The sequence below is a fragment of the Haliotis asinina genome, chromosome 8 (genome assembly GCF_037392515.1).
Source record: "Haliotis asinina isolate JCU_RB_2024 chromosome 8, JCU_Hal_asi_v2, whole genome shotgun sequence".
Classification (NCBI taxonomy): domain Eukaryota; kingdom Metazoa; phylum Mollusca; class Gastropoda; order Lepetellida; family Haliotidae; genus Haliotis; species Haliotis asinina.
The window spans coordinates 11,477,660-11,504,712 of NC_090287.1; the positions used below are offsets into that span (position 1 = coordinate 11,477,660).

General features: G+C 37.7%; 1 protein-coding gene across 1 annotated transcript in view; it reads left to right on the plus strand.

Annotated features, from left to right (window-relative positions):
* Nucleotides 1–1,108: 1,108 nt before the first annotated feature.
* The window catches only part of LOC137294554 (uncharacterized), a 74,907-nt gene continuing 48,962 nt past the window's right edge, over nucleotides 1,109–27,053 (plus strand). Inside the window, exons 1-3 of the mRNA XM_067825598.1 lie at nucleotides 1,109–1,308; nucleotides 2,975–3,259; nucleotides 25,830–25,945. Coding sequence (XP_067681699.1) covers nucleotides 1,121–1,308; nucleotides 2,975–3,259; nucleotides 25,830–25,945 — 589 coding nt within the window. The 5' untranslated portion in view covers nucleotides 1,109–1,120. The remainder of the gene's footprint in view (nucleotides 1,309–2,974; nucleotides 3,260–25,829; nucleotides 25,946–27,053) is intronic.

Sequence of the window (27,053 nt, forward strand, 5' to 3'; positions counted from 1 at the left end):
TTCAACAGAATCTCTGTACCATATTGAAAAATAAAAGAAATTTAATTGTTTCCCCAGGAGAGAATAATCATATTTACAAAGACATTTGACAACTGATGTTATTCTTCCAATTTATAACAATTGAATGCAAGGAATGAAAATACTGAAAAGAAAATGACAGTATTTTGGTGGTAATGATGTGAAGAAACAGCTAAATTCTTCAAGGCTTCAGGTCCTGGCTATGGTTTGCTCCTACTAGAGATCATGTGGTCTCCGCTCCTGCATTGTAAAATCATGTGGTCTCCGCTCCTGCATTGTAAAATCATGTGGTCTCCGCTCCTGCATTGTAAAATCATGTGACTCGTTGCGTTGTAAAATCATGTGACTCGTTGATGAGAAATGAACTGAAGAATGGCATATGTATTATTGAAATACTGAACAAATCTTTAACATTCCCATGCAATCTGTTTGTGGTTGCCTCATTTTACTCTGAACATTCTGGATCGACTTTTTCACGTGTACAAAGGAACTTGTAACACAAATACACGTGAACCGCTCATGATATCAACGCCACGTATCTTTTAAGGACGCTTCAATCATTTATGCCTAACGGCACCTAGAATACACAGTTCATGCCGAGTGAGTGAGTGAAAACCGAAAACATCGCGACATATCATTCATGTGTCGACAGAAACTTAGGAAATTGAAATCATGTTGGGAATATGTATATACAGAAACAGAGAGGTATTTTGCATACCATACTTTAAGAAGTTTGATACTGGTTAAAATATACATACTTGAACGAAAAAAGGAAAGAGAGAAACACGTTTCTTCTAAGTACTGTCCGCAACTAATAAAGTGTTGTTGCCACTGTCAAAGTCATCGTTAGAGACCATGGTCTTTTTTGTTATCAATTTTTTTAAATGTTCCATCAAAATTTCTGTACATTCAAAAACTAATGATTATTACTCGAATTCTGATACCAGTCTTGAATATTTCGTTTGAAACAACATAGCCTGGGAGAATAAACAAAGGTCAATGAAAGAAAAATATATTACGGCCATTAATGGTTCATCAATAAAGGGAGATAACTATAGACGGCTAGATCCCATGATGCACCTTTGTTTACAGGTACACCAATATGGCTGGTCGGCCCTCCATACCTGGAGCAGCCGAAGTGATCGGGTACCACCGCCGGCTGGACAGGACACCAGAAAAAAAGTTTCATGAATTACCTGACACCGACAAAAACTTAATCAGTCAAATTCGAAGAGCAACAGAGAAAACAGTGACATCTGTTGGAAAACTAAAGGAGGATATCGAAGAACGGTTTGTGTCAAATTGTGATACCGGCGGCCTTTTTTAAAGATTTATGACAGAAAATAATCTCTGGGAACGATTCATATTAGTTAACTGTTGTTCATAAAACTGTAAATTTACGAACGACACTGAAACATTTATACCTACATTATTGATTTTAAAAATCGATTTTGTGTATGTATGCGTGTCATAATAGCGTGTAGCTCTGACAACATGTAACAAATTCTCTAAACACTTTATTACTTATAACTTGCTCAGTTTAAAAACGTTTAGTGAAGAACTAACCTCTGGTTAATCTGGACATTGGAAATTTGAATCATGGAATCAAATACCCACTCTTTTTATAGTTTCATGAAGAAAAATCTCAACATCAGTTATTCAGACATCCTTTCGCACAGTGCTGTTTGAGGTGCAATATATGTGGTAAACATGTCACTGTGAGATACTGGATCTGTACATGTTGATATTATGTTTCAGTCTTATTGTTCTTAGGATAAGACACATTAATATGTTTCTGGTAGCTTACATAGTGACGGTCAGTGTCACACAGCTCACCAATTATAAAGTCATGAAAAATATCTTCAGACAACAGCAGACATGAATTTCCTTACCCACTTACTCACTCTCTCACTCACTTTACAACTTTTATTTTCATATGCTTTTACACTTTTCATGTTGAATATACAATATATGCACCCAGAATGAAACATTGTTAAACCAAGTTGGACAACAACTGCCTTTGGTCAAGTGTCGGTGTCCTTTAACTGCTGCAATAATGCAGATATTGCATTTATATTTATCATAGAAAGGTGGTTGTGTTACTGAGAATTCCTGTATTTAGGCCCTCATGAAACTTAGCCCATGGGCTAAAATACAGAATCTCTAAAATACAGAATTTCTTTTCATATTTATGATCATGGGCTTAAATTTGGATTTAATTCTAGGGTGTTCAAAGTTATGGTAACATTCCAAATGCAGAGACTTTGACGCTTCAAATACTCTCTGTTGAGACTAGTCATTGTCTTAGATGTCAGTCAGTCCTGTCATAGAAGTTAGCATATTGCATTAATTAGACTGTCAACTTATCATTTATGTTCATATCTACTCACAGTAGACAGTATGACAGTTTCATAATTTTCCATTTTGAATTAATAAACCAGTTTCCTGATTAAAAAGGTTTCCAAAATTCTTTTTATTGTTATTAAAATACTGTGCATTTCAAAATTTTGGCCTGGGCTTAAAAATGGTCAAAATATTTCTTCACTGGAACAGTGGTTTTCAGTATTTAAGCCCAGGGGTTAAATGAGGGAATTCCTGGTATGTATTGAAATGGTTTCTGTGGGTTAAATGGATACATTGTGCCCACACTTCTTTGAGTTTGAGATCCTCATTCAAGTAGGACCCATAAAGATGCGGGTAAGAATTGATCTTCAGTAACCCTTGTTTGTCGCCAGAGGCTACTAATGGGATTAGGAGATCAGGCTCGCTGACTTGGTTGACACATGTTATTATATTCCATTTGTGTTGATCAGTGTTCATGCTGTTGATCACGGGACTGTCGGTCCAAACCCGATTGTTTACAGACTGCCGCCATGTAGCTGGAATAAACCTAACCTCACTCATTCACTCTTTAATTCAAGATGATACTTGACAATGATGATGAATTTGTTTACAGAGAAAAAATCATTGAAGAGGAAAGATCTTTACGACTTGCTGTGGAAGAAAAGCTGAAGGGTCAGCTGGTTGATATGTACAAAAGTTCTGATGTTAACAGTGAACTAAGAGATAGGTTACCGAGGGCAAACAAAACAGACATACTTGCATCTGAGATGGACCCTGCTAGTGAGCAACCCAAGCAGAATGGTCAAGGTTGGAGAAAGCCTGATGAAGTGTTGGACTCCACAATAATGAAGCACAACCACAATGTTCTGTCAAGGAGCCAAGTTACCGAGGAAATGGTGTAAGTAATCTTTAACTTGCATTCATGTACTATGGCCAAATGGAAATTAGAGGGACAAATAGACCTTTTGTCTTCAGAATAGGTCTATATATGTTCCAGAATAGTCAGAAATAAGGCAAGTGAGTAAATACAATCATTTCCAAGTCATAGGCCACTTTTGCATTCCGTCTGTATTGGTAATGTCATGTCACCGCTCATCTTTGGTTATAAAGGCCACCAGAATGGAATAGATGGTGAATGTCAGACCCAGACTCGATTATGTACAGACTGCCACCATATTGCTGGAATATTGCTGAGTGTGGCATAACTCATAATAGGAGGCTACTAAAAGTAATGGATGGGCAGAGTTACTTGGTCAATGCAAGTGGTATCACAACTGCACCAGTTGATGCTCAAGATGTCAGTCACTGGACTACTTTTAGTCAAGATCAAACAGAATGCCTTTGGATTATTGATTATTGAATCATGGATTATTGATAATCTGTCATTAAACTAAAACCAAAGGAAAAATAGAAAATGGTTTAGTTAAAAAGTGAAAGCTACTGTGGTCACTATTTCTAAATAATGTTGAGAGATAGTTTTATTGTAATATTTTGTTCATGTTATTCTTATTATTTGAAAACAAAAGTTTATGTGTACAATGTCATATGGAAATATGTAACTGTCCGGACATCAGTTACCTTTACTAGTGTTTCATGGACGTAAGGTTTCTGGGTTTTCTTGTTGCCAAGGTGTTTGGTGCAAGGGAGATAATATTGTGATTTCCATGGAGGAATGAATTACCTCCCTTCAACTATGATTCATGCATTTTTTGTGGTGATGTGTCAGCCAGTTGTGACAGCTTGTGGAGTAGCAGCTTGTAGGTGTTGCAGGTTATTGTATTCCTTTATATTGGACTAACAGATTCATCCTGATCATTCAAGTGTGTTAATCATCAGTTCTTTAGTCCAAGCTAATTTGATTAATTTTAATAAATAATTAGGATAGTCAAATTTGTCAAATTTTGTCCAGTTGCCAATAAGCTGTTTGTTTGAACCATTCTATTCATTGACCCTTTTCAGTGAAATTTTGGTTATAAAACTGATGTATGATATTATATGAATTCTTCAGTGATGCATAAAATTTATGTGAAATTACCTGTTATATGATTTGCTGTACAACAAAAAAATGCGGACTAAGGAAAAAATAGAAAAAAATGCCACAACTACAGCAGTATGGAACAATGTCAGTGACATAATTCAACACAAAGAACATGGAAGAATATGCATACATGTCTACATGTCTGCATAGTATGGATGATGGACACTTATAGCTGGGAATGGTCCACACTACCCCATCCTTTTCACACACATGACTCCAGGGTAGGATTTGTCCACCACACCCTATCCTTGTCACACATGTGACTCCAGGACAGGATTTGTCCACCACACCCTATCCTTGTCACACATGTGACTCCAGGACAGGATTTGTCCACCACACCCCATCTTTGTCACACATGTGACTCCAGGACAGGATTTGTCCACAGTATGCACAGCCTTGTGACACATAGTTCAGTCTCTCCTGGCTTCCGCAGCAAATTTTTGAGAATTTCGTGGCAAATTTAAGCAAATTCTGCTCCCCCTTTTCAATATTCTGCAAAACATTCTGCGACTAAAACATTTAGAAAAAACAACAAAAACATTATACAGACCTTCTTAGTTTGATTGTCAAACACAGATATAAAGTTAAGTCAACAGTACACATCACATCTTGAGTGACAAAGCATCCAGTCCTTTCTCTGTGTTTGACTTTGAGAATTTAACACATTCAGAAAGTTATTTCTCTCCTCTCAATTGTAACTTTTATGCAGACGAAAATGATCGATTATGAGAAGGTAATTGCAGTGTCAAATTCATCTAATATTACTTGAAAAATGTTTTATTAATAAAGTATCTTGTTTTATTAATAAAGTATCTTTAATCATAATTATTTTGAAAATGTTGTCACAATAAATATGTCAGTCCTTTTTATGTCTAACCAGCCCTGTTTTTGACATTAGCTCTACTTTTTGTTTCGGCCGACAGTCAGTTTTCACTCAGTTTTTGAAATATACAAATTCAGTGACAGAAAAGTGGCAAATTCTGCACAGATTCTGCACACAAATTCATTTGCCGCGAACCAGATGTTTTTCTGCATGGCAAGGTAAATTCAGCGATTTTTTTCTGCAACCGCGCAATCCAGGAGGGACTGTCATAGTTAGACTACAGGGCTGGATGGGTCCACAGTACCCCGTCCTTGTCACACATGTGACTCCATCATCCATGGAAGGATATGTTCACAATGCCATATCCATGTCACACAGTTACAAGGCAGGATTTGTCCACAGGACACTATCCATGACACATGACTTCAGGGCTGGATGGTCTATGGTGCACCATCCATCACACCTGTGACACCAGGACAGGATATGTCCACAGGACCCCATCCATCACACGTGACTTCAGGGCTGGATGGTCTATGGTGCATCATCCATCACACCTGTGACACCAGGACAGGATATGTCCACAGGACCCCATCCATCACACGTGACTTCAGGGCTGGATGGTCTATGGTGCATCATCCATCACACCTGTGACACCCATACAAGTAAATGTATTCAGAGTCAGCATAGTTCTACAGTAACCAATGCTTGTCCATGAAGGGATTCTGAGTCAGATAAGGTTTTTGAAGCATGTCTACCCTGAATGTGAATGTATGATTCTCACCTTGATGGCTGATGGCCCACGGACTCAAACAGTAACATTAATGCAAGATTCTCACCCTGATGGCTGACAGCCCACGGACTCTCACAGTAACATTAATATATGATTCTCACCTTGATGGCTGATAGCCCACGGATTCAAACAGTAACATTAATGCAAGATTCTCACCCTGATGGCTGACAGCCCTAACACTTTAAAGGTAAGACAAATACAAGATTCTCACATTTAAGACTGATAGCCCACAGACACTCACAGTAACATAAATACAAGATTCTCATCCTGGTGACTCTCACGGTGACAGAAATACAAGATTCACCTACATCTTATACAGATACAGAAACTAAGCATACCCCTTAATTCATTGAAATGAACCACCTAGATATTGTTTTGGAGACTTGTGTTCTCTCCACCCTTTAGCACAGAAATTTTGAATGCTTATATCCAAGCTGGTGAAGCATGTATTCATTGTAGCATATGGAGTGTAATATATCTGGCTTGGATGATGCTTTGCTGGAATAATCGTTGTATAAATGTATTTATTCCTGATGAAACTGAAAAATATCCCTTCCTACTCTGGGAATGGGATCTTATTTTAACAGTACGACTAGTGTTAACTGCATCAGTGGTGCTCAAAACACATAATTTTGTCATCAGATAATCGGACAATTCACACCTGACTCAACACATTGAAGTATTGTATTTACTGATAGATGACGGATGTGTTATACAACATACGTCCTAGCTGGTACATACATGTTATATCTACCTATCACAGTGAAATACACACTAAATATAACATAGTAAGTTCTCTAGAAGAAGCTTGTAGGTCAGTCACTTACAGGTATCTAAACAGTGAAGAGGGTATCATCACACTAGATATATATTCTCGCAAAGCCGTATATTAAACAAATACTTTGGTGTCTGGGCAGAAACATGTTTTAACACAGTTGCAATTCTATCATGTTGATTGATGTTTAGTGCTGCAATAAACAAATATCCTAGGTTTATGACAGCAGTTTGTAAATGGAGTTTGGACCACCAGATAATCCAGTGATTAACGTCATGGGTATTGGTTTATGCATCTGGAATCTGATGACATTCCTCAGCCAAGTCTTCAAGCCTGACCTCCCAATCTCACCAGTCACCTCAAACAACAAACATGGGTTGCAGTTTTTATACTGACCCCCACAACAAGAAAAACAGTAATGATGTGTATTTGAGAAGTCATGATTCCTCTTAGTCTTACAGCATATTCCCCAAAGCACAACCATAGGATTCATATGATGAGAGATACATTTCCCTGAGTCACTGCTCATCTGTCAACCACGGATTTGTCTGGTCCAGATCCTTTACAGTTCAGTGAGACGTAGCTGGAGTATTGGACCTGGGTAAAATGTGATACATTCACCCACCATTGCAAAAAGTTGGCACAGGCTATCATCTGGACCAGTTGTATTTTTTACCATAATGTTATGAGAGCCAGTTCTCTGTAATTTGTGTTATTGATTAAGTGATAGTTACTATTGGGTCACAATGTTTAGAGTTTTGTGTGGTTGTCATCATGGGTCGCATTTCGAATCACAGTAATAGTATTTTTGCATCATGCCGTTTTAGGTAGCGCTTTGGAGTTGCTTCACCTTATGCACTCTTAATATGAGTGTGGGTTTTTGACTGATGGTAAACATGAGTCCGATTGTGAAGCTTCCTGTACCTTTTGTCACGGGTATGTTTCACTATAACAATAATTAGCCATTTTTACCAATCTTCCGTGACACATCAGTGTATGGCAGGGATCAGAATTGTGCCTAATGGCATGACCATTTTGAATGCCAGATGATAAGAGGAAGTCTGCTAGGATGATAACGTAGATTGTTTGTCCCTAGGTCAAGGACAAACGAAGCTGAACGACTATACTTGCAGTCTTGATCGTTTTTTGGAAATCCAGCTCTTATGTTTTACAGGCTTATATGATGAGTACTGATTTAGCAGACAATAAATTGAAATGACATAAGTGTGTTTAAAGTTGAACTTGTATTATCAAAAGGTATGCACACACTCATATTGACAAAGGTACACCTGTCTGGTGCTCTGTGGCACTCTTCAAAAGATTTTTCATTTCTGTCACTGTATTGTTTTGTGTACATTTGTTTGCAAGTTTTTTGTTGCTGACAACTCCAGTATTCACGTTAACGCAGAAACCAGCACTTTTCACTCAAAAGGTAATAAAAACACTCAAACATTATGTTTGCCTACATCTTTTGGATGCAGTTAAATTCTGATCTAATTAATTTAAGAAGTACTTTATAACACCAGCGTATTTAGAAGACATTAAATTGTGAAATGATTCTAGATTGTAATGGAAAGTTTATTGCACAAAAGATTTGGACTAAATATTAATAATTTTATATCTGTACGCATGTACAAAACCGACCACAAACTCTGCAACCCTGTAACATGTACCATTCAGTGAAGTTACAATATAACTTGAGTAGTGTATATTTCTTAATACTAACCGAAGATGAGCTTCCCAGCATTGTTGCTTTGTGAAAAGGAGCATTAACATAGTCATTTGTCAGCAGAATGTTGCTGACAGTGGGAATGCATGTAACTGAGAAGATACGGCAACAGCTGTATGCTGCATGAAATATAATTTAATCTACATATAGCCAAGTACTTGTTATTATACATTGTTGTCTATATTCTGTAGTCTTGGTGCTCACAGATATATTCTGCAAAGTATATTTCACTGACAGACCTGTTGTGTTTCACATTGAGCAGGAGAACCAGTGTACATTTTCAATGAGGTAAGCTGTTAGTTGGATATGTGTATGTAAATCAACTCTTGATAGAAAGTCCCATTTTCTGATGACAGAGGGGCCAATGGGGTAGGCTAGTTGTTAAGACGTTTGCTCGCCGCCACAAAGACCCTGATTCGATTCCCCACAGTACAATGTGTGAAGTCTATTTCCGGTGTCACTCACTGTGATGTTGCTGGCGTACTATGTGTGAAGTCTATTTTCGGTGTCCCTCACTTTGATGTTGCTGGCGTACTATGTGTGAAGTCTACTTCCGGTGTCCCTCATTGTGATGTTGCTGGAGTACTATGTGTGAAGTCTATTTCCGGTGTCCCTCACTGTGATTTTGCTGGTATACTACGTGTGAAGTCTACTTCCGGTGTCCCTCACTGTGATGTTGCTGGAGTACTATGTGTGAAGTCTATTTCCGGTGTCCCTCACTGTGATTTTGCTGGCGTACTATGTGTGAAGTCTACTTCCGGTGTCCCTCACTGTGATGTTGCTGGAGTACTATGTGTGAAGTCTATTTCTGGTGTCCCTCACTGTGATTTTGCTGGTGTACTATGTGTGAAGTCTATTTCCGGTGTCCCTCACTGTGATTTTGCTGGTGTACTATGTGTGAAGTCTATTTCCGGTGTCCCTCACTGTGATGTTGCTGGCGTACTATGTGTGAAGTCTATTTCCGGTGTCCCTCACTGTGATTTTGCTGGCGTACTATGTGTGAAGTCTATTTCCGGTGTCCCTCACTGTGATTTTGCTGGCGTACTATGTGTGAAGTCTATTTCCGGTGTCCCTCACTTTGATGTTGCTGGCGTACTATGTGTGAAGTCTACTTCCGGTGTCCCTCATTGTGATGTTGCTGGAGTACTATGTGTGAAGTCTATTTCCGGTGTCCCTCACTGTGATTTTGCTGGTATACTACGTGTGAAGTCTACTTCCGGTGTCCCTCACTGTGATGTTGCTGGAGTACTATGTGTGAAGTCTATTTCCGGTGTCCCTCACTGTGATTTTGCTGGCGTACTATGTGTGAAGTCTACTTCCGGTGTCCCTCACTGTGATGTTGCTGGAGTACTATGTGTGAAGTCTATTTCTGGTGTCCCTCACTGTGATTTTGCTGGTGTACTATGTGTGAAGTCTATTTCCGGTGTCCCTCACTGTGATTTTGCTGGTGTACTATGTGTGAAGTCTATTTCCGGTGTCCCTCACTGTGATGTTGCTGGCGTACTATGTGTGAAGTCTATTTCCGGTGTCCCTCACTGTGATTTTGCTGGCGTACTATGTGTGAAGTCTATTTCCGGTGTCCCTCACTGTGATTTTGCTGGCGTACTATGTGTGAAGTCTATTTCCGGTGTCCCTCACTGTGATGTTGCTGGCGTACTATGTGTGAAGTCTATTTCCGGTGTCCCTCACTGTGATGTTGCTGGTGTACTATGTGTGAAGTCTATTTCCGGTGTCCCTCACTGTGATGTTGCTGGTGTACTATGTGTGAAGTCTATTTCCGGTGTCCCTCAGTGTGATTTTGCTGGTGTACTATGTGTGAGGTCTACTTCCGGTGTCCCTCACTGTGATGTTGCTGGTGTACTATGTGTGAAGTCTATTTCCGGTGTCCCTCACTGTGATGTTGCTGGAGTACTATGTGTGAAGTCTATTTCCGGTGTCCCTCATTGTGATGTTGCTGGCGTACTATGTGTGAAGTCTATTTCCGGTGTCCCTCACTGTGATTTTGCTGGAGTACTATGTGTGAAGTCTATTTCCGGTGTCCCTCACTGTGATGTTGCTGGCGTACTATGTGTGAAGTCTATTTCCGGTGTCCCTCACTGTGATGTTGCTGGCGTACTATGTGCGAAGTCTATTTCCGGTGTCCCTCACTGTGATTTTGCTGGCGTACTATGTGTGAAGTCTATTTCCGGTGTCCCTCACTGTGATGTTGCTGGTGTACTATGTGTGAAGTCTATTTCCGGTGTCCCTCACTGTGATGTTGCTGGTGTACTATGTGTGAAGTCTATTTCCGGTGTCCCTCACTGTGATTTTGCTGGAGTATTGCTAAAAGCAGAACAAAACCATACTCACTCACTCTGATGTCAGTACTCATGATTTGGATTGATGTAATTCCTTATGGCCTGTGTAATTCAAACAGGGTGAAACTATCGCCTTGTGTCAGAGACAACCCAGGTGCCATGTTAGTATTGTTACTCAATATAGTGACCTTGAAGTCGTCCAGGTTTAATTACCTGTCCTTTCCTTAATATCTTGAAGTACTTTTGATGGAGTGTACTATTCCAAGCAAGTTGAAGAACATGCAGGCTTTGTGTTGCAATGCTCTCCAGTGATAATTGATCAAGTATACACATAACCCAGCTATGAATAAATCGATCCTTCTTCAACTTTATACAGTAGTATTTGATAAATATATTTGTTCAATAAACTCATTGGAATGAAGCTATGACAACAGCAGTGAGAGCATCAAGATTTACAATTTTACTTGAAGAATTCTACTTCTAAGAATTGGGTTTGGTTTACACTTTATGAAAATATATCCATGTCAGAGCAGATAATATGAAAACTGACACTTTGATCCTTGAACAACAAAACTGAATGCAGTGAGGTACCTGATCATTGGGCCCAGCCGCCCAGTCTGTTAGTTGCATGTTGTGACCATAGATTGTTGGGAACCTTTAACACTACCCAGAATCCCTGTGGATTTGTGCAGCAGTTACGAAGGGTGGAAAATGCTGACACCATTCATGGAAATAATCCTGCTTCTGTTGTTTCCTTCTGTGCCTTCTGTTGTTGTTCGAACTATTATGAACTTGGAACTCAAATGTTTTTTCGGTGTTCCATTTCACGTTTTTCTATTATTATTTTTAATCAGTATATTTATGATGCCAGGTCAGAACTGAAAATCCTTATTGTGTCGCTGCATTTGTGATTGTCAGATGGTAACAGTGAAGAGATGATGGAATATTTCTTGGCAGAATAATGATACAAGGTCTTTCATGACGACTTATTGGCCCTGATGATATCCTTCTCGGGCCTCCAGGAACACCAGGATTCAGCTGTAATTGCAAAAAAGTACATCCCTTGATAATCAAGTCTTAGAGTATGTAATCACGAGAGGACCTTCTCTAATTGCTGGGAAAGCCATAGATTAACAAGGATTATTCCACTGGAATCGGCCAAACTTTCCCACTCTGCAAACATGCCATCTAGGAGCAAACAAAAAGGAAATATAAAGATTTCCGCTTTCTGATGAGTTTGGAGCAAATAGTGAAAATTTGGAGAGAACTGTGGAGAGATTGGCGCTCTCACATTAGGAGGAGTATTATGATATTTTAATCCATGTTTAAACATGTTGATTTGGGTTGTGTGTGCAGTTGCGTTCAAATTTAAAGATAATGTTTAGGATCAGGTGTGATCCAGCCTTCAAAGGTCAAGGGTGCAGAGTAGGTCATGACCTTTGTTTGCCAACTTGGGCGGGATACGAACAATTAACAGAAAAGTTTGGGCAACATGAACTTCTACTCAGATAGTTGGTCACCAATTATCTTCGCCTTCTCAGAAAGTGTCATAGTGCTCTGTTTGCCAAGGTTTGACCAGACACAGCTCAGTTTTCTCCAGGAATTAGTCTGAATTATGGATACATTTGTGTAGATATAGATCATGGAGAGCAATAATCATTAACAAAATAGCAGTCAATTATTGATATATATAGCAGAGGTAAATTTGAGCCAAGAGTATCTGAAAGAAATGACTATTTTTCCCATCAGTGGTGAGTTGTGAAGTGTTAATGCAGGGATTACCAACAAAACAGAATCATGAACATAATTTAGAAGCAGAACAATGTGGTGTATTTTGTGAATGCTTCAAAGGTTTTTTATCACAAAAGTTAATGTACGATGATAAGTTTTCAATTATATTTCAGTTATCAGTCTTTTAAGCCAGCCCTACATTTAATGTAGTGTTGTATTTTGTAATTTTGTGAATTATGTTGAATAGTTGTGTTATGTTGTTGCAGATGCTATGCTTATACATGTATTTTGTACTATAGAGTCTTGAATGTATAAGAGAGAAGAAAGTGCAGTCATCAAAATTCACTGTAGCCCAATGCAACTAAACTCTTCTGAAGACTAGCAGATGCCCAATGATGACATTTCTCAAAAACCAGTGGCATTTGTGGATTTTCATTCCTGACCATTTTTCAATGCTTTGATTTCACTACAATTTGACACTGAAACTGACATCAGTAAACAATTTTGTTCTGTATATTCACAACAACTACAAATTATGTTTCCACTGGTATTGTGGACAAGTTTTGTAATGTTATTGGCTGTATACCACTCAACTGTGATGGTTTAGTTTATTTTTAGAAAGGTGTGTTCACCATTGCACCAAACTCAGGATCTTTGGTGTAGCATGAAATTATAACTCAATCATATATCATTTCCTCACTTGTGAACAAACACTTCAGTGTGGTTTCAGTATGTGAGTATAGTGGCTGTTCATTCTAATTATTTAATTATTTGAAGCGAAGGACGTGAAGGATTGAAAAACTGAGAAAAAAAATATTAATTTGACAAAATCTGCAAGTATATATAACTTTGTTTAATTTCCTTATCAGGATATAATTTTTCTCCTGGTACACTGTCGCAGAATATTAACACACATGCTATGTTAAATGACAAATAATTGAGAAATGAAGTCAGTTTTGTCAAATATTTTCAGCAGGGGGGTTCGTTTGGAACCCGTGATTATTTCAGATTAATTTCACATGTCTTTGAGAACATGGAATAAAAACAACTTTTCCAAATTGATATTTGCTCAAGTCTATCATTTCTTCATCGATTTTCCGTTCAATTGATTCTGAATTCCAATTAGAATAAATTCCAATTTAGAAAATTATTTTCAGTTATTTGATCTGAATCTCAGTCTGAGATTATTACTAATTGGTATTTCATTTCTAGGCTTAGCATTACCAAACTGAATAAGATGGCAGCCAATCCTCCTGCTATTACATGGCAGTTAACTCTACTCAGCCACTTGCACAATTAACGACCCACGTTAACGAATATTCTGCTAATTAATCTTTCCAGCCAATCTGAAGAACAGCAATAATTTTGCTTGAAGACTTTCAAGTAGCTTCACAACTCGTAAAATAACACATGAGTCATGAAGTTTGGCAGAGTCTGAATCGGAAACCGTGCTATTCCCATGATTTCAGTGATTGTTCAGAATAGACAGATGGTCCCGATGAATTATTATTAATCTGATATTAACTGGCTTGGAATGTGGTTCATAAGATTTTCTCTCCCCCCTCCCCCTCCCCCACCCCAGCACAGTTTAGTTTGTGATATTGCAGCACCTACGATTATAGTTGCCTTTGATCTGGCATATTGCAGGTAGTGGTTTACGAGGAGGACAGGGGAAGAATGGGACAAGGGGAGGGATATGGCGTTTTGTTTATTGAACCTCAGTTTGATATTGCAATCGCTATATTACCCATGCAGGCCTTATCTAGAAGAAACAAGCCCCGACTTATGGTTGTGGTGGCAGTGAAAAATGTAACATTGTTTGACATAGTAGATGAATGCCAGGTGGCAATACCCACTTTTACCTGATGGAGTGTTCAGAGAATTTCACCTAAGCCACTTAATTCATTTGGCTCATGGGAAAACTTTGCTGGCTTTTGTATTAGCAGAAATAGACTTGTGTTAGATTTAAACATGAAAGAGACTCAGGTGATTTGGCCTAACAACATGGCATCAGCAATCTTGTGTCAATGTTTATGACCATGATAAAAATGAAATTGTCAATTGTCTGGTGAAGTGGATTCACACATGAAATCAGTAACAGTATGTTTAGAAGTCTGCTTCCGTTTCAAAGTATGATACATTTTACGAGAGGAAAGTTGTGTTTGACATCATGGCTGCTTTAGGAGCTTACAACTTAATGCATAGGAACTTGTGGTTTACTGCTGTTAGCAACATAACAGTGATTCTTGCTTTGGTATCAAGCTGATGGATGCTAAACAAACGACCAGTCATTCTTTGGTGCTTACTTTATTTAAGATTTTTTGTGAAACATCCTGATTATGAGGTGGAAACAAATTTTAGAAATTGTTTTCATCTAACAGGTCATTTGAAATCTTTGAATTTTCTGACCATTCATTTAGCATGGTGTTTTGTTGAGTATTTTGTTTACATAACACAGTAGTGAGGAGCAGTTGAGAATAATATCCCTTTTATAATGGATAATTAGTTTGATAAAGACATGTCAAATAATGTTTTGTTCCATCAGTGAGCAGTGCATATTTATAAGTATGTCATGTTTCACAGATGTATTTGTTCAAGACTGAAGTTAAGTGGATTCAATGAACAAATCCGAGTTGTATTCAGTTATTTCCCCTGCTATGTTGTTTCTAATGTCTTGGATCTCTAAACCAAACATCTAACATAATGTGTCTGCTGCCAGACTGGCTGGAAGCACTGGCGCAATAGTATCCTGTTGAAAGTTCTCCCAACAAAATAATGAAAAGGCTCTAAATCTATTGCCACATTGAATACAAATCCAAGAAAAGAAAGCTGGATATAGATCTACAGCTGTATTCTTCAGATGGATTCATGCTCTGTAATCAGATGACAGACTGACACAAATCATGGTTATAGCCGAGAGTGGAGAGTGAAAGCAGATCCAGATGAAGTGCACCAGCAACATAGTAAAGTTCTTCATTCTGTGAAATATGCTGAAGACATGTCAACCCTCCATCAAAGGAGTGGAGCCTTGGAAGAGTGATGGCTTACCCTTCTGTCAGCAATGGAGATTTGGAGCAGAGACAGTACTGTATCATAAATATCATATCCTGTGGGAACAAAGTGTATTTCAAATAAGACTCACAGAGGACAATTTCTATATTTATGATGCTAGGACACACAACCATAATGATTTATTTATGATAATTTAATGTATGTTTAAGAGGTTATTTCACACAGATGTATTAATTGTGTATGAATACAGGTAGTGAAATGACTACTTTTTTACAAATTGCCAAATGACTTGAAGTCTGGCTTCTTGCCATGTTTTATTGACACATCTGAAAACGCAATGTGATGATAACAAAACTTTCGTGATGCACATTCTTCCTTTTAACTTAAAAAATGTGACAAATGTCACTGGATCTGTAATCTTTGGACCATGAGTGGGATCATTAGAAAACAGGGTTGTGGCATGACTTACAAAGCTAGGCATCCACAAGTAATACATTTCTAATTCTAGGGACCTTGCAGGAGATCTGAGGGTCTTGTTTGAGTTGGAAGTCAGATAGAACATGCATATATATGTTTCGATACAAGTTCTTGTATAATTTTCAAGTATTAGTAACATGACACAAGAACCTGTTTTGAAATTTTGTGCTCAAGAATGAAAGAAGTTGTCATCCATATATACTCATTCAATATAGAGTCCTGTAAAGCAATATGAAATTATGATACTGTAGTGCACTTTATGGTAGGATTTATCAGTTAAGTTCATTAGATGGCCTTTTGATGTCTTGTCAAGAATTTGGTACAATGAGGAACTCTATATTTCTGTGTTCATTTGGCATGTTTGTGAATAGTGGACTCACAGTTATGTTGTTTGTTGATTCCTCACACCATAAGTAGCATAATACATTTTATATCTTACCGTGAAGTATGCTTCTTTTCAAAGTTTAGACTCAATAAAACATTCAGTATGTTATGAATAGATAGATGTGCATGTGAGCAGTTGCGGTTTGCTGTAAAATTTTAAGAACTCTCCAATTTTCTATTGTTCACTGAACTCAAGACAATAATCTTTTCAATGTTGTTTGACAGTACATCAGTAAACAGTACCTATAAACAGCACTGGAATATTTTGCAAGCCTTATTATAGAACAGTTGCCTGAGGTAAGTGGCTATATTGACATGAGTGAGTCTAAACTTGTGAAAGGAAATATATGAATTCTTTGATGTGTTTGAAGATGATCAAATGATCATATGGACTCTTGTCACTGCAAACAGTGTTTATAATAAGCAAAATATCAATACTTACTATTGTTCCAGACATTTTCATTGTTATCTGTGTCCTGAAAAGGAAATTTTGACAAAGTCTTGTCAAAATGTGTTTGCCTTGTTGAAATTTGTTGTTGAAGATAATTGTATTCAAGTTTTGAGGTAGTGATTTTCATTTGTTTGTACATTCAGCAATAATTGTCACTGTTTAAAGTGATCATATGATTAAAATAATTATGGTAGTCTTATGACAATATTGCTGTGAGAATTTGAATGGTATCAGTCCTGCTTCCTGCCCCTTAGAATCCACTTACAGTGAAGGTTGATAAAGTTCATGTGGAATTTTTGGCAAACATTATGATACCCAGTTCCCGAATGGAAAATCTACATGACAGAGTGTGTACCTTTGTTTAGTCTGAAACAGAACAGTTTGCTAGTCTAACGCTTTATTCCAAAATAATTATGGACACAAAATTTGGGCCTTTCATGAGGATGGCATATTCCTTTACTAGTCAAATTTGGGGCAGGAGGTTATGGTTATGAAATGAGTTTTAATATGATTGAGGAACTGCTGGGACGTGATGATCTCATTTCTCTGCCAATCTTTGCAAACATTTCCTCCACAAATGAGTGTTTACTCTCCGAGGAGAGACTAAATAAATGCTACTGGAACGTTTGCCAAGACAGGGCCCTATTTACCTTTTTATTGTTGCAGTTTTGGGCTGGCACAATTTGGTCTTTATTATCAGCATTTAATTTTGACAACTTTCATTGAGGCAGAATCTGGGGCTGTTGGGCCTCCCACAAGGTGTGGATGTTGTCTTGGGCAATAAATCTGCCCCACGACAAGAGCGCGTTGATTATAAACGCTAGACGTACCCTAAAGATGGGCAATAATCGGGAAATTCGTCAGCAGAGCCCGATGACTTTGGTGGCAAAGCCTGGCAAGTTAGGGTTCGAATTTATGACCCCAGCCTGATCACTATACTAAAGTAAACATTATTTACTATGGAATGGTAACTTGTTGTGATTAAAATTGATTGTTGGGCCGTCTGCGATCCCCTGGGGTGATGTTTTGCTTGGGACGGTTGAAAACAAGACAAATGACCACTGATAGCTTGTTTGATCTGTTCGACTATGGAGGAAAAGCAAACACTGCCTTATTCAATTATGTTTGATGAAATTTGTGCAATTTTTAAGTGTGTCAATACATGGTAATTCATTTGTGTGTAAAGAGGTAAATTTAGACCGACGGCGTAATTAACCTCGGAGGGAAAGGGATCCTCGGACGTAATTCGTCCGATCTCCCGTTTGCGTCTAAATCCGAAATATCATTTGCATGCATTTCTCATCAGGTGCAGACCTTCGTCAGAAAGCCATGCAGATTTGGCAAATTTCTGTTTCACTAATCAGCAATGGAAAGTTTTCCATGATAATGTTGTGTCTGTTGATTGAAGCATGGGCAGTGATACATGATCTCTCATTATGACCCTTGTCCAGACTGCCTCATTCTCTTGATATTTAGTGAGTTAGGTAAACGTAGGTCCCTGCGAGTACCGAGTGGTGGAGATAATTCACTTATAATGAGACACGTCTCTGGAGGGACTCACGTTACCAGCGTTAAACGCACCTCAAGCCATCTCATTGATTCCATCTCCGTAATAGGAGACAAAATGGATGGAATAAAAATAAAAGTGTAATAGATTTGATGCTGACACTTGTTCATGCACTGTAAATCCTTTAGTTCTTCATCCATTTGCATTGATTCCAAGATTCGCATCATGGTCGACATAGCTGCTTCAATTTCTGATTTTTGCTCTCTGGGGAATTTTGTTGTGCAGAGCTAACTCTCTCTGATTATCACATTTTCAGTGGGGAGATTTTTTAGGTTTAATGGAATGCCAGTACATGGTCTATCAATCAGCTCAAGTGCCACAAGATGGGAAATTATCAAAGGTGTCTAAAACATCCACTCACAGGATTGATCACATTGCCCATTGTCAGAGGGAGATTGTATCGGCAAGTTTCACAGTGTATTTATGTTCCCATTACTTGATAATTAACAGTAATTCATTTATTCAATATGACAGTTTCATGGCAGTGGCATTTTAAAAAGAATTCAATTATCAGTCCAGAAGTATCTTCTGGTAAAGAGCATAATTTTGACAAAAGTAAGTGAGGAATGTTTATGCATTCAAGGAATTGTTCTTGAGGTTGGACTTTTTTCATGTTGATTTATATAGTATGGTTAACTGAAAGGTTAAGTTTTGAATATGAAAGTAATACTTGATAATGTGGGTAAGTTTCAGTCCTGAACCCACATTGTGTTTCTAAGCGGTAGACATGGTGTTTGGATATGTTGGTGGAAATATGTTAAGGGTTCAAAGCTAGTATCAGCTGTCAGTATTGTGGAAGTAGTTGCAGGAATCGTGATATTTGTTGAAGTTGTTGGAAATTGCATAGTTGTTGAAAACTGAAAACAGGCGGGGATGTGGTTGCTGTGACAGTAGCTAGCAGTAATGTGGTGGGAGTTATTGACGGGGAATAAAATATATCAGTGATGTGGGTGATATAACTGTTGTGGCAGGAACATGGTGATGTGGGTGATATAACGGTTGTGACAGCGAATATGGTGATATTGTAGATATAACTGTTGTAGCAGGAACATGGTGATGTGGGTGATATAACGGTTGTGGCAGGGACATGGTGATATTGTAGATATAACTGTTGTGGCAGGAACATGGTCACAGATATGGGTGATATAACGGTTGTGGCAGGGAACATGGTGATATTGTAGATATAACTGTTGTGGCAGAGACATTGGTGATATGGGTGTTGAATATTATTGCGAAGAATTGGACAAACGTTATGGTATGTTATTTGTCATGATAGAGAACATAGTTATGTTTATGTTAACCAAACAATGTTATGTAAATGCAGTGTTATGTAACATCTGAAACATTACATAGTTAACAGTTCCTTAATTGTTAGCCAGTTAATGATAACATATAGGACAAGAAAACACAACAGTAACAGTGATCAGGACATTTGTTGTGTAGTTTTTATATTTCTTACCTTCCTGCAGATTATAAACATTCATTAAAGTGCTTCACAGCATGCTGAAAAAGAAAATGAATTATTGATTCTAATTACTGTAAAATTGATTTCTAGTGCCTGTTGAGGTTTCACGCTATTCCTATACATTATACACTGAGATGGAACATTGATCAATAAGTTAGAATTAGGTTAATTTGAAATCCATTTCATAGGAGCCATGTACATGCTTTGTGCTTTAGATCAGACATTTTTGTCATACCAGTCACCATCTTTCACCATGAAATGGTAACAACTGAAAACACTTCCTCAAAGAATTTTCAAAATTTAGTACCTTATTAGTTTCAAGAACAGACCTGATTGAACTGTTCCTAACACAATATTTTTTGTGGAGTTTAATGGAGAATGATGACATAAACTTCAACACAATATGTGTATTGACCTGTGTATTCCACGTCAGTGGGCTTGGTTTATAAACACTTATTCCTAATCTGGTAGCAGGTGTTTATTTACATCTCTTTGTAAATTTGTATAGACTTGCCAAAGCTGTAAATAAAGAAATGCAAATAGAAAGGTCTATGAAATAAACATTGGTATTGTCAGCACAGCATGGAATGAGCACTCAGTGTGTATGTTTTCCCTTGAAAGTTGACCTATCAGTTGTTTGGGAGGCAGCTTTTGTGTCATTGACAGTTGTCTAACACAGTTCCCTGATTAACGCCTCATGTCGTTTTCACACAAGGACTTATGGGACAGACTTGTTTGGCATCCACAATCGCTGTTTGACGTCTAAAGATTAAACAAATATATATAAAATCTCTGAATCACCCTTAACTTCAATGGACATTGACATGGCTGTCATATCTAGACTCCACAGCGCAAACCCTATAGGAACATTGATGACAATTTCATTACCACAAGCAAATTTGCGTTGTGTGTGTTCGTGGTCCATAACCATGTATGTTTAGAGCCCTGAACAAACTTTACAATGAAAATACTAGACTGTCCTTGTGCTATTCACCTATGTAAGAGCAGAAACAGTTTAAGTCTGATCTGTTGATTTTTGCTACGATCATATGTTTGTGCATGCTATTAAATGTGACTTCCTGGTGTTGATTCTGCTTCATAAAGGAAACTATAAATCGTGTTGGTCTATAGACCGATTGATGGGGATAACCAAACACTGTTCACAAGATATTATGTGCGAAGGAAATATTTGCATCCCTGATTTGGACAGACCTTGCAAATGACTGTTTTACTTGCTCGGTGCTCATTGTAAACAATGACAGTTTGTTTTCGTAACAGCTTTCATTCTGCTTACAATATGAAAACAAATATTCACATGTTCATCAAGAGATTGGGAGCAAAATGAGAAAACGTTCTACCATGTCAGGGTACATAAAGTGGGCAGGACCTTATCTCAACTTTATCAATATTGAACTCTCTTTCTATGTTAAAAGAGTAAACTCATCAAACTTCAAATACTGAGGGAGGTTGGGCCCAGTTAAATATTTGAAGGGCAATATTAAGGCATTATTTATAAACATTCCACACATCAAATATTTGCAAGGTTTGAATCCTCATTACGCCGGGGTATAAAGTCGTCGTGCCGGGTTGGCGTTTGTCACTGTTTCCAGGATGGGTGTAGGCTGTGTGTCTATCAGAGTCTATCATTCAACAAGGATATGTACATGTGATGCTGGTCATTTCATCATGGATATTACCAATTTTGTGATTGGTGTTCAAGTTAATTGTAATCATTTCGTCATGGATATTACCAATTTCGTGATTAGCGTTCAGCTTAATTATAATCGGCTTTGTAAGTGAGTTTCTGTTGTAAAATTATGTTCATGTTATGGTTTTGCCTTGAAAATTAATTAATAATACATCAATATGAGAAAACATATTTTATTTATATTTGAGCAAATTGTTCTACATTTCATTGATGGTACTCATAACAGGGATTTCTGCAGTGTTTTTGGTTAGTTTGAAAGCAGATTTATTTGTTCAGGAATGCTTTGAGATTTAGTACTATTCCTGTGGCATAAACTAGTTTTCAGCAGCTGTTACCATCATCGTCACTGCAAATCAGAAGAAGGTTGTTTATTTCAGTAATTTACCTGAGCATGTCTTACCTAATTTGTTTGTGTGTTAATGTTATATTTTCTTTTATACCTGTTGTGTTGCTTCTTTTGGCTCTGTGACATTTAGCAAAAAAAATCATTTGGATATGAAATCTAAAGTACATTAAATCAGTGGAAATGTTATGTTCTGATTTTTGCAACATCAACTGTGCGTGAATGCTAGTACAAGAGGGAAAGGTTTGGGTCCACTTTCAACCATGCATGTTATCAATATATGAAAACGGAACGTAAAGCAAGGTAATGACGCATCTCTGATCAACACCTGATTATATCCAGCTTGAAATAGACATTATTCTCATTGGACGAAATGGGTGATATGAAGAATGAAAGAGAGTGATATCAGCTGTTACTAAGTGAGCTTGTGTTGCAGCACTGATGGATTAAGTACTCCTGAGTTGAACACCGCTTTTACTTCTTTTGAATGTCATGGAATTGATTTGCAAGGTTATTGTCTGGTGTTAATGGTTTAGTTATTGAGATGTTCTGTGGGCATGGGATGAAGTCACTGACATACCATCATTTCTGTGTTCACATGTTTAAATGTAACATCACTTGGAAAGAATTTTTAAGTCAAATTCTTTTTTATCTGATCCATATTTTCCCTTCATTTCTGTTCAGGTGTAGTAATACTTTCTGAACTGTATTTGATTATTTATTGATAATTATAGGGATTGGGAAAGAGAACTTTTGCATTGGGCCATTTCAGAATTGTTAACCATTCTTTGAATTTAGAATGAACCACTGCCCTTGTAGAGGAAACTTCAAAGTTGTAGTGGGCCATTTCTTATTTTAATGTGCAAAATGGCACAGGTCCCTGCCTTTCCCAATCCCTTTAATTATTGATATTGGTATTTTCTTATTTTGTTGTTGTAATTGTGTCTAGTAAGTATGATTATTGATGTTCTGAGGTGTGGCGTGTATCACGGCGGCACCTGTCAAACATGCAGATCTGTAATATAAGATATGGGACACTTGATGGAAGTGTCCTGGCTTAGCGATATTCTACAATGTTTGTGCATTTCATCATGGATTAATGAATATACATTCATGACAATATTTTCTCTTGTGGTTGTTAATTCAACAGATGCAATTTTGCCAAATGTTTTTGTATTATATCACCTCTTTCCTGGCACTTTTATGGCAGAACACATAACCACAACAACAAAATGTGACAAGGATTTGATTTAAGGAAGTGAAAACTGTTTGCACCCAGTGCACCCTGAGGTAATAACCTTTTCGCACCTGACAAAAACATGGTCATAGTCGAGCAGAATTTATTTGATATGTACCAGAATGTCAAATAAAAATGCTTGCTGTGCTATGGTTCATTATGAAAAATGTGTTTTTAATAGATATTTACCTTTCACCTATATATTGAAGTCTTCACAATTTTTTGCAATTGTAGAATATGTTCTTGTCACGATATGGCTGACATATTGCTGCTGTGGCATTAAATATTAACTCGCTCACTCACTCACTCATGCATTCACTCACTCCTCACTCACTCACTCACCGTTTTGCATGTTTATGTTCTGTATACGTAACATACACAATAAGTGTGTTATTATCAAAATCTATAGTACCTCATTTAAGCCATGTGATCTATTAATCCAAGTTTGCATGCGTATATTTGTGATAAATGTTTTAGGGAATTGAGGCATCTGGGCATAGATGATATCTGTTTTTAGGGATGCTCAGTTGAGCAATAGTTTCTGTTGATCCAGTGCATTGCTTGATTTCCAAGGATGTTATCGACGACATTCTTGAAAGCCTTGAGTCCTTCATCTTATTATGGATCTGGACTTTAATGATCAAGATCATCTACTGTCACTTACAACTTTAAATGTATATTTAACCAGAAACAGACATTTAGACAGTTTTATCAGTATTGATTAATTAATAAGATGTTATCCGCCAATTCATTTTGAAGCTCTCATTGTAAATCGTTTGCATCTATGCTCAGTTTGTGCGTCTGTGTGTGCATGCAGAAGTGCTTGAAGTACTTATGGATGCTTCCAGTTAACCCAATTAAAGTCTTCAATGGTGCCATGTCAAGAGATTATTGTGGGGTACATGTTACATTACAAGGAAAACTAAATATACTGCACAAAATGAGATACAGATATTGGTAATTTTATGATTGATATTTTATCTTTTGATTAATCATTATTCCTAGTTTCAAAATTTACATATATCCTTAACTATTTTTGTCTAGTGTATTTGAATTTACCAACATGGCCAAAGTGGATGTTTCAGTGTTTGAATCATTTGTCATTTTCATCAAAAATGTGTAGCTGGCAGGCAAATTTCATTTTTCATCATCAAGAACATGAGGGATTTATTTTTGTATGTGAAGCATTTGATGAAAGGAGAAAACAAAATAAAGACATTACTGACTTGAGGCATAGCATCAAACTAAACAAAACAAGACTGATAAAGGGCACATGGTGTGTTCTTATTTCATCAGATGCTTAGCTGGTGCCAAACAGTGACTACATTACGATGCTGCTGTCTAAGCCATTGAGCAAGTTCTGACAGCTAGTAGTTAATGTGCTATATCGCCAGTGTCACCTGACAGGCCAATCATCTCAGAGCTGTATCTATTACTTGCTCAATAACTCTCGCAGTGCCACTGCTATAGGTCCTACACACAAGGACAAAACAGACACATGTGATCAACCATCTATCAAATACTACCTACATGCAACTGCCATTCGGTATTCCCATTTCCCTGTAATGTAAAATATATGTTCTACTGAATTGCAAAGCTTGCACACAGTAGGACATTCTCATGTGCAGCTCACCGAACCGAAGACCTTTGAGGATACAAATGCACAAATGTGTCATCATACGTCGCGAGAAAACTCACTGTCCATACTGGTTTTGTCATAAACGGGATGGTATAGCCTAGTGGGTAAGGCATTCGCTCATCATGCTTAAGACCTGGGTTCAGTTCCCGACATCTGCACAATGCAAACTTAGTCATTGTCGAGAAAATATATACATTCACACGACTGCTTTGAAAATACATCCTGAAACAAAGAAAGGCATGTACACTGATCAAGAATATTTACTGGTCATCAATATTTTACATTTTCGTTTAATTGTGTGATCAGGCAGCACATGGAGAAATATCCTTCCTCAACATATCTGTGATCTTTTCATATTCAGCATATATGAAATGGAATTTTCTAATAATTTTGAACCATTACATTGGAGTTTAAAATGTAAAGAAAAGCTTGTAGCAGGCATGCTGGTCAATGGTACTTAGTATTGATGAGGTGGTTTGCAGATAGAACATTCAATAAGGCCAGTCCATAGTCATTCTAGATTTAAAGCTTGCAACCAATGTTTGTGGTAGAGGACCTACAGTGATGATTTGTCAGGGTTTTTGACATTGTTAATAATGTGCCTGTATGCTCAATCATAAGAATAACATATTTGAGGCATTTTAAAGTTGGAAGATAAAGGATATCCAAGTTCTGTGAAACTTCTTTATTGTAATGAATGTAATGTTTTGGTGCAGATGCTGACACTGTTATCAAGTTCATGAACACTGTTACCAAGTTAGTGATGCACCAAGATGTTGTACTCATTGCAATAAAGAAGTTGACCATCAGCAGAACTTGGTTTTCCTTTTTGTTTGAAAATGGTTGTCCATGATATCAGTCACTCTTTGTCAGGCCCAGCCTTCATTACTCAGCCTGCTGAAATATTGCTGTGAGTAATGTTAAATGAGACACTTGGAAAAGGCATCAGCTTTTCTTGCCAGAGAGCCAGTTTGAAGTATCCACTGTGTTCTTGTATTGTAGTGATGAGCTGGCGGAACAGTTTGCTCGACTGGACAACAGAGAAGATGAGGCACATGAGAAGAAGGGTGAAAGAGAAGAGAATCTCAAAGAACAAGTGGGTGCTCGCTGTCGTCTCGGTAAGCACACATTCCTTTTAGAGTTAGGGAGTTGTCATCATAAGCATGGATGACATGATTTACTCCCTACAAGCTTTGATGACATATCCAAGGAATGGTAGTATTTGTGTGGAAGCATCTGTAATAGTGCTCTAAATGTTATCAAAATCATTTGCTGTGGACCAAATTAGTCACCTTTAATCAAATGTGTGGTCCTTAGCAAGTTCTGAGGATTACGTTATGGCTGATTCAGTCACAGAAATCTTGTTTGCATCCAGTATCTACAGTTCAAGGGCATGGAAAGGTCTTTCAGAGTGAATCTGAATTCTCTTTTTCTACTTGGATTACGTTATGGCTGATTCAGTCACAGAAATCTTGTTTGCATCCAGTATCTACATTTAAAGAGGTCCAGAAGTATTCTACAGGTGTAGTCTGCTGCTTGTGACATTGTGAGGTCGATTGTTACGTTTTTAAAATTGAAACATGTGAAATGAAAAACCTAAACCTAAAAGTTAAATATGATATTTTAGTTTGTGACCCATGAAGATCTGGTATAGAATAGGTCTTCAGCAGCTTGCCACGAAAGGCGACTATACTTGTCGTAGAAGCAGGATCAGGTGGAGGCTTGCAGACTCTACATATGTCATATGTGATTGTGCAGATTGATGCCCATGCTGTTGATCACTGTATTGTCTGGTCTAGCCTTGATTATTTATAGATGGCCAACACATAGGTGGAATATTGCTGATTGTAAACCAAAAGTCACTGTGTCCTGTAATCTGATTGGTTGAAAAACATGATTAAATGGTATTAGATTTCCGGAAACTGCAAGACTATTTACTGCGTACTGACACGTAGAAACCTCGCAAACAATTGTTTTGGTGCGTCATCAACAGTGGTGACGTCATTCAAATCATATTGTGACGTAAAATTAGAATGACGTCACAAATGAGCAACTCCAGATGCTACCATGGGAACCAGTTGAAACGGCCAGCTGATGACACTTCACTGCTGTACTCGTTCTCGATGTAAACGAGTGCAGACAGTGAAACCCTTTGGTTTACTTTTGTGTTTACAATGTCGATAAACATCATGTGTTGGCCAATTTCCGGGTGTTATTGAGTATTTG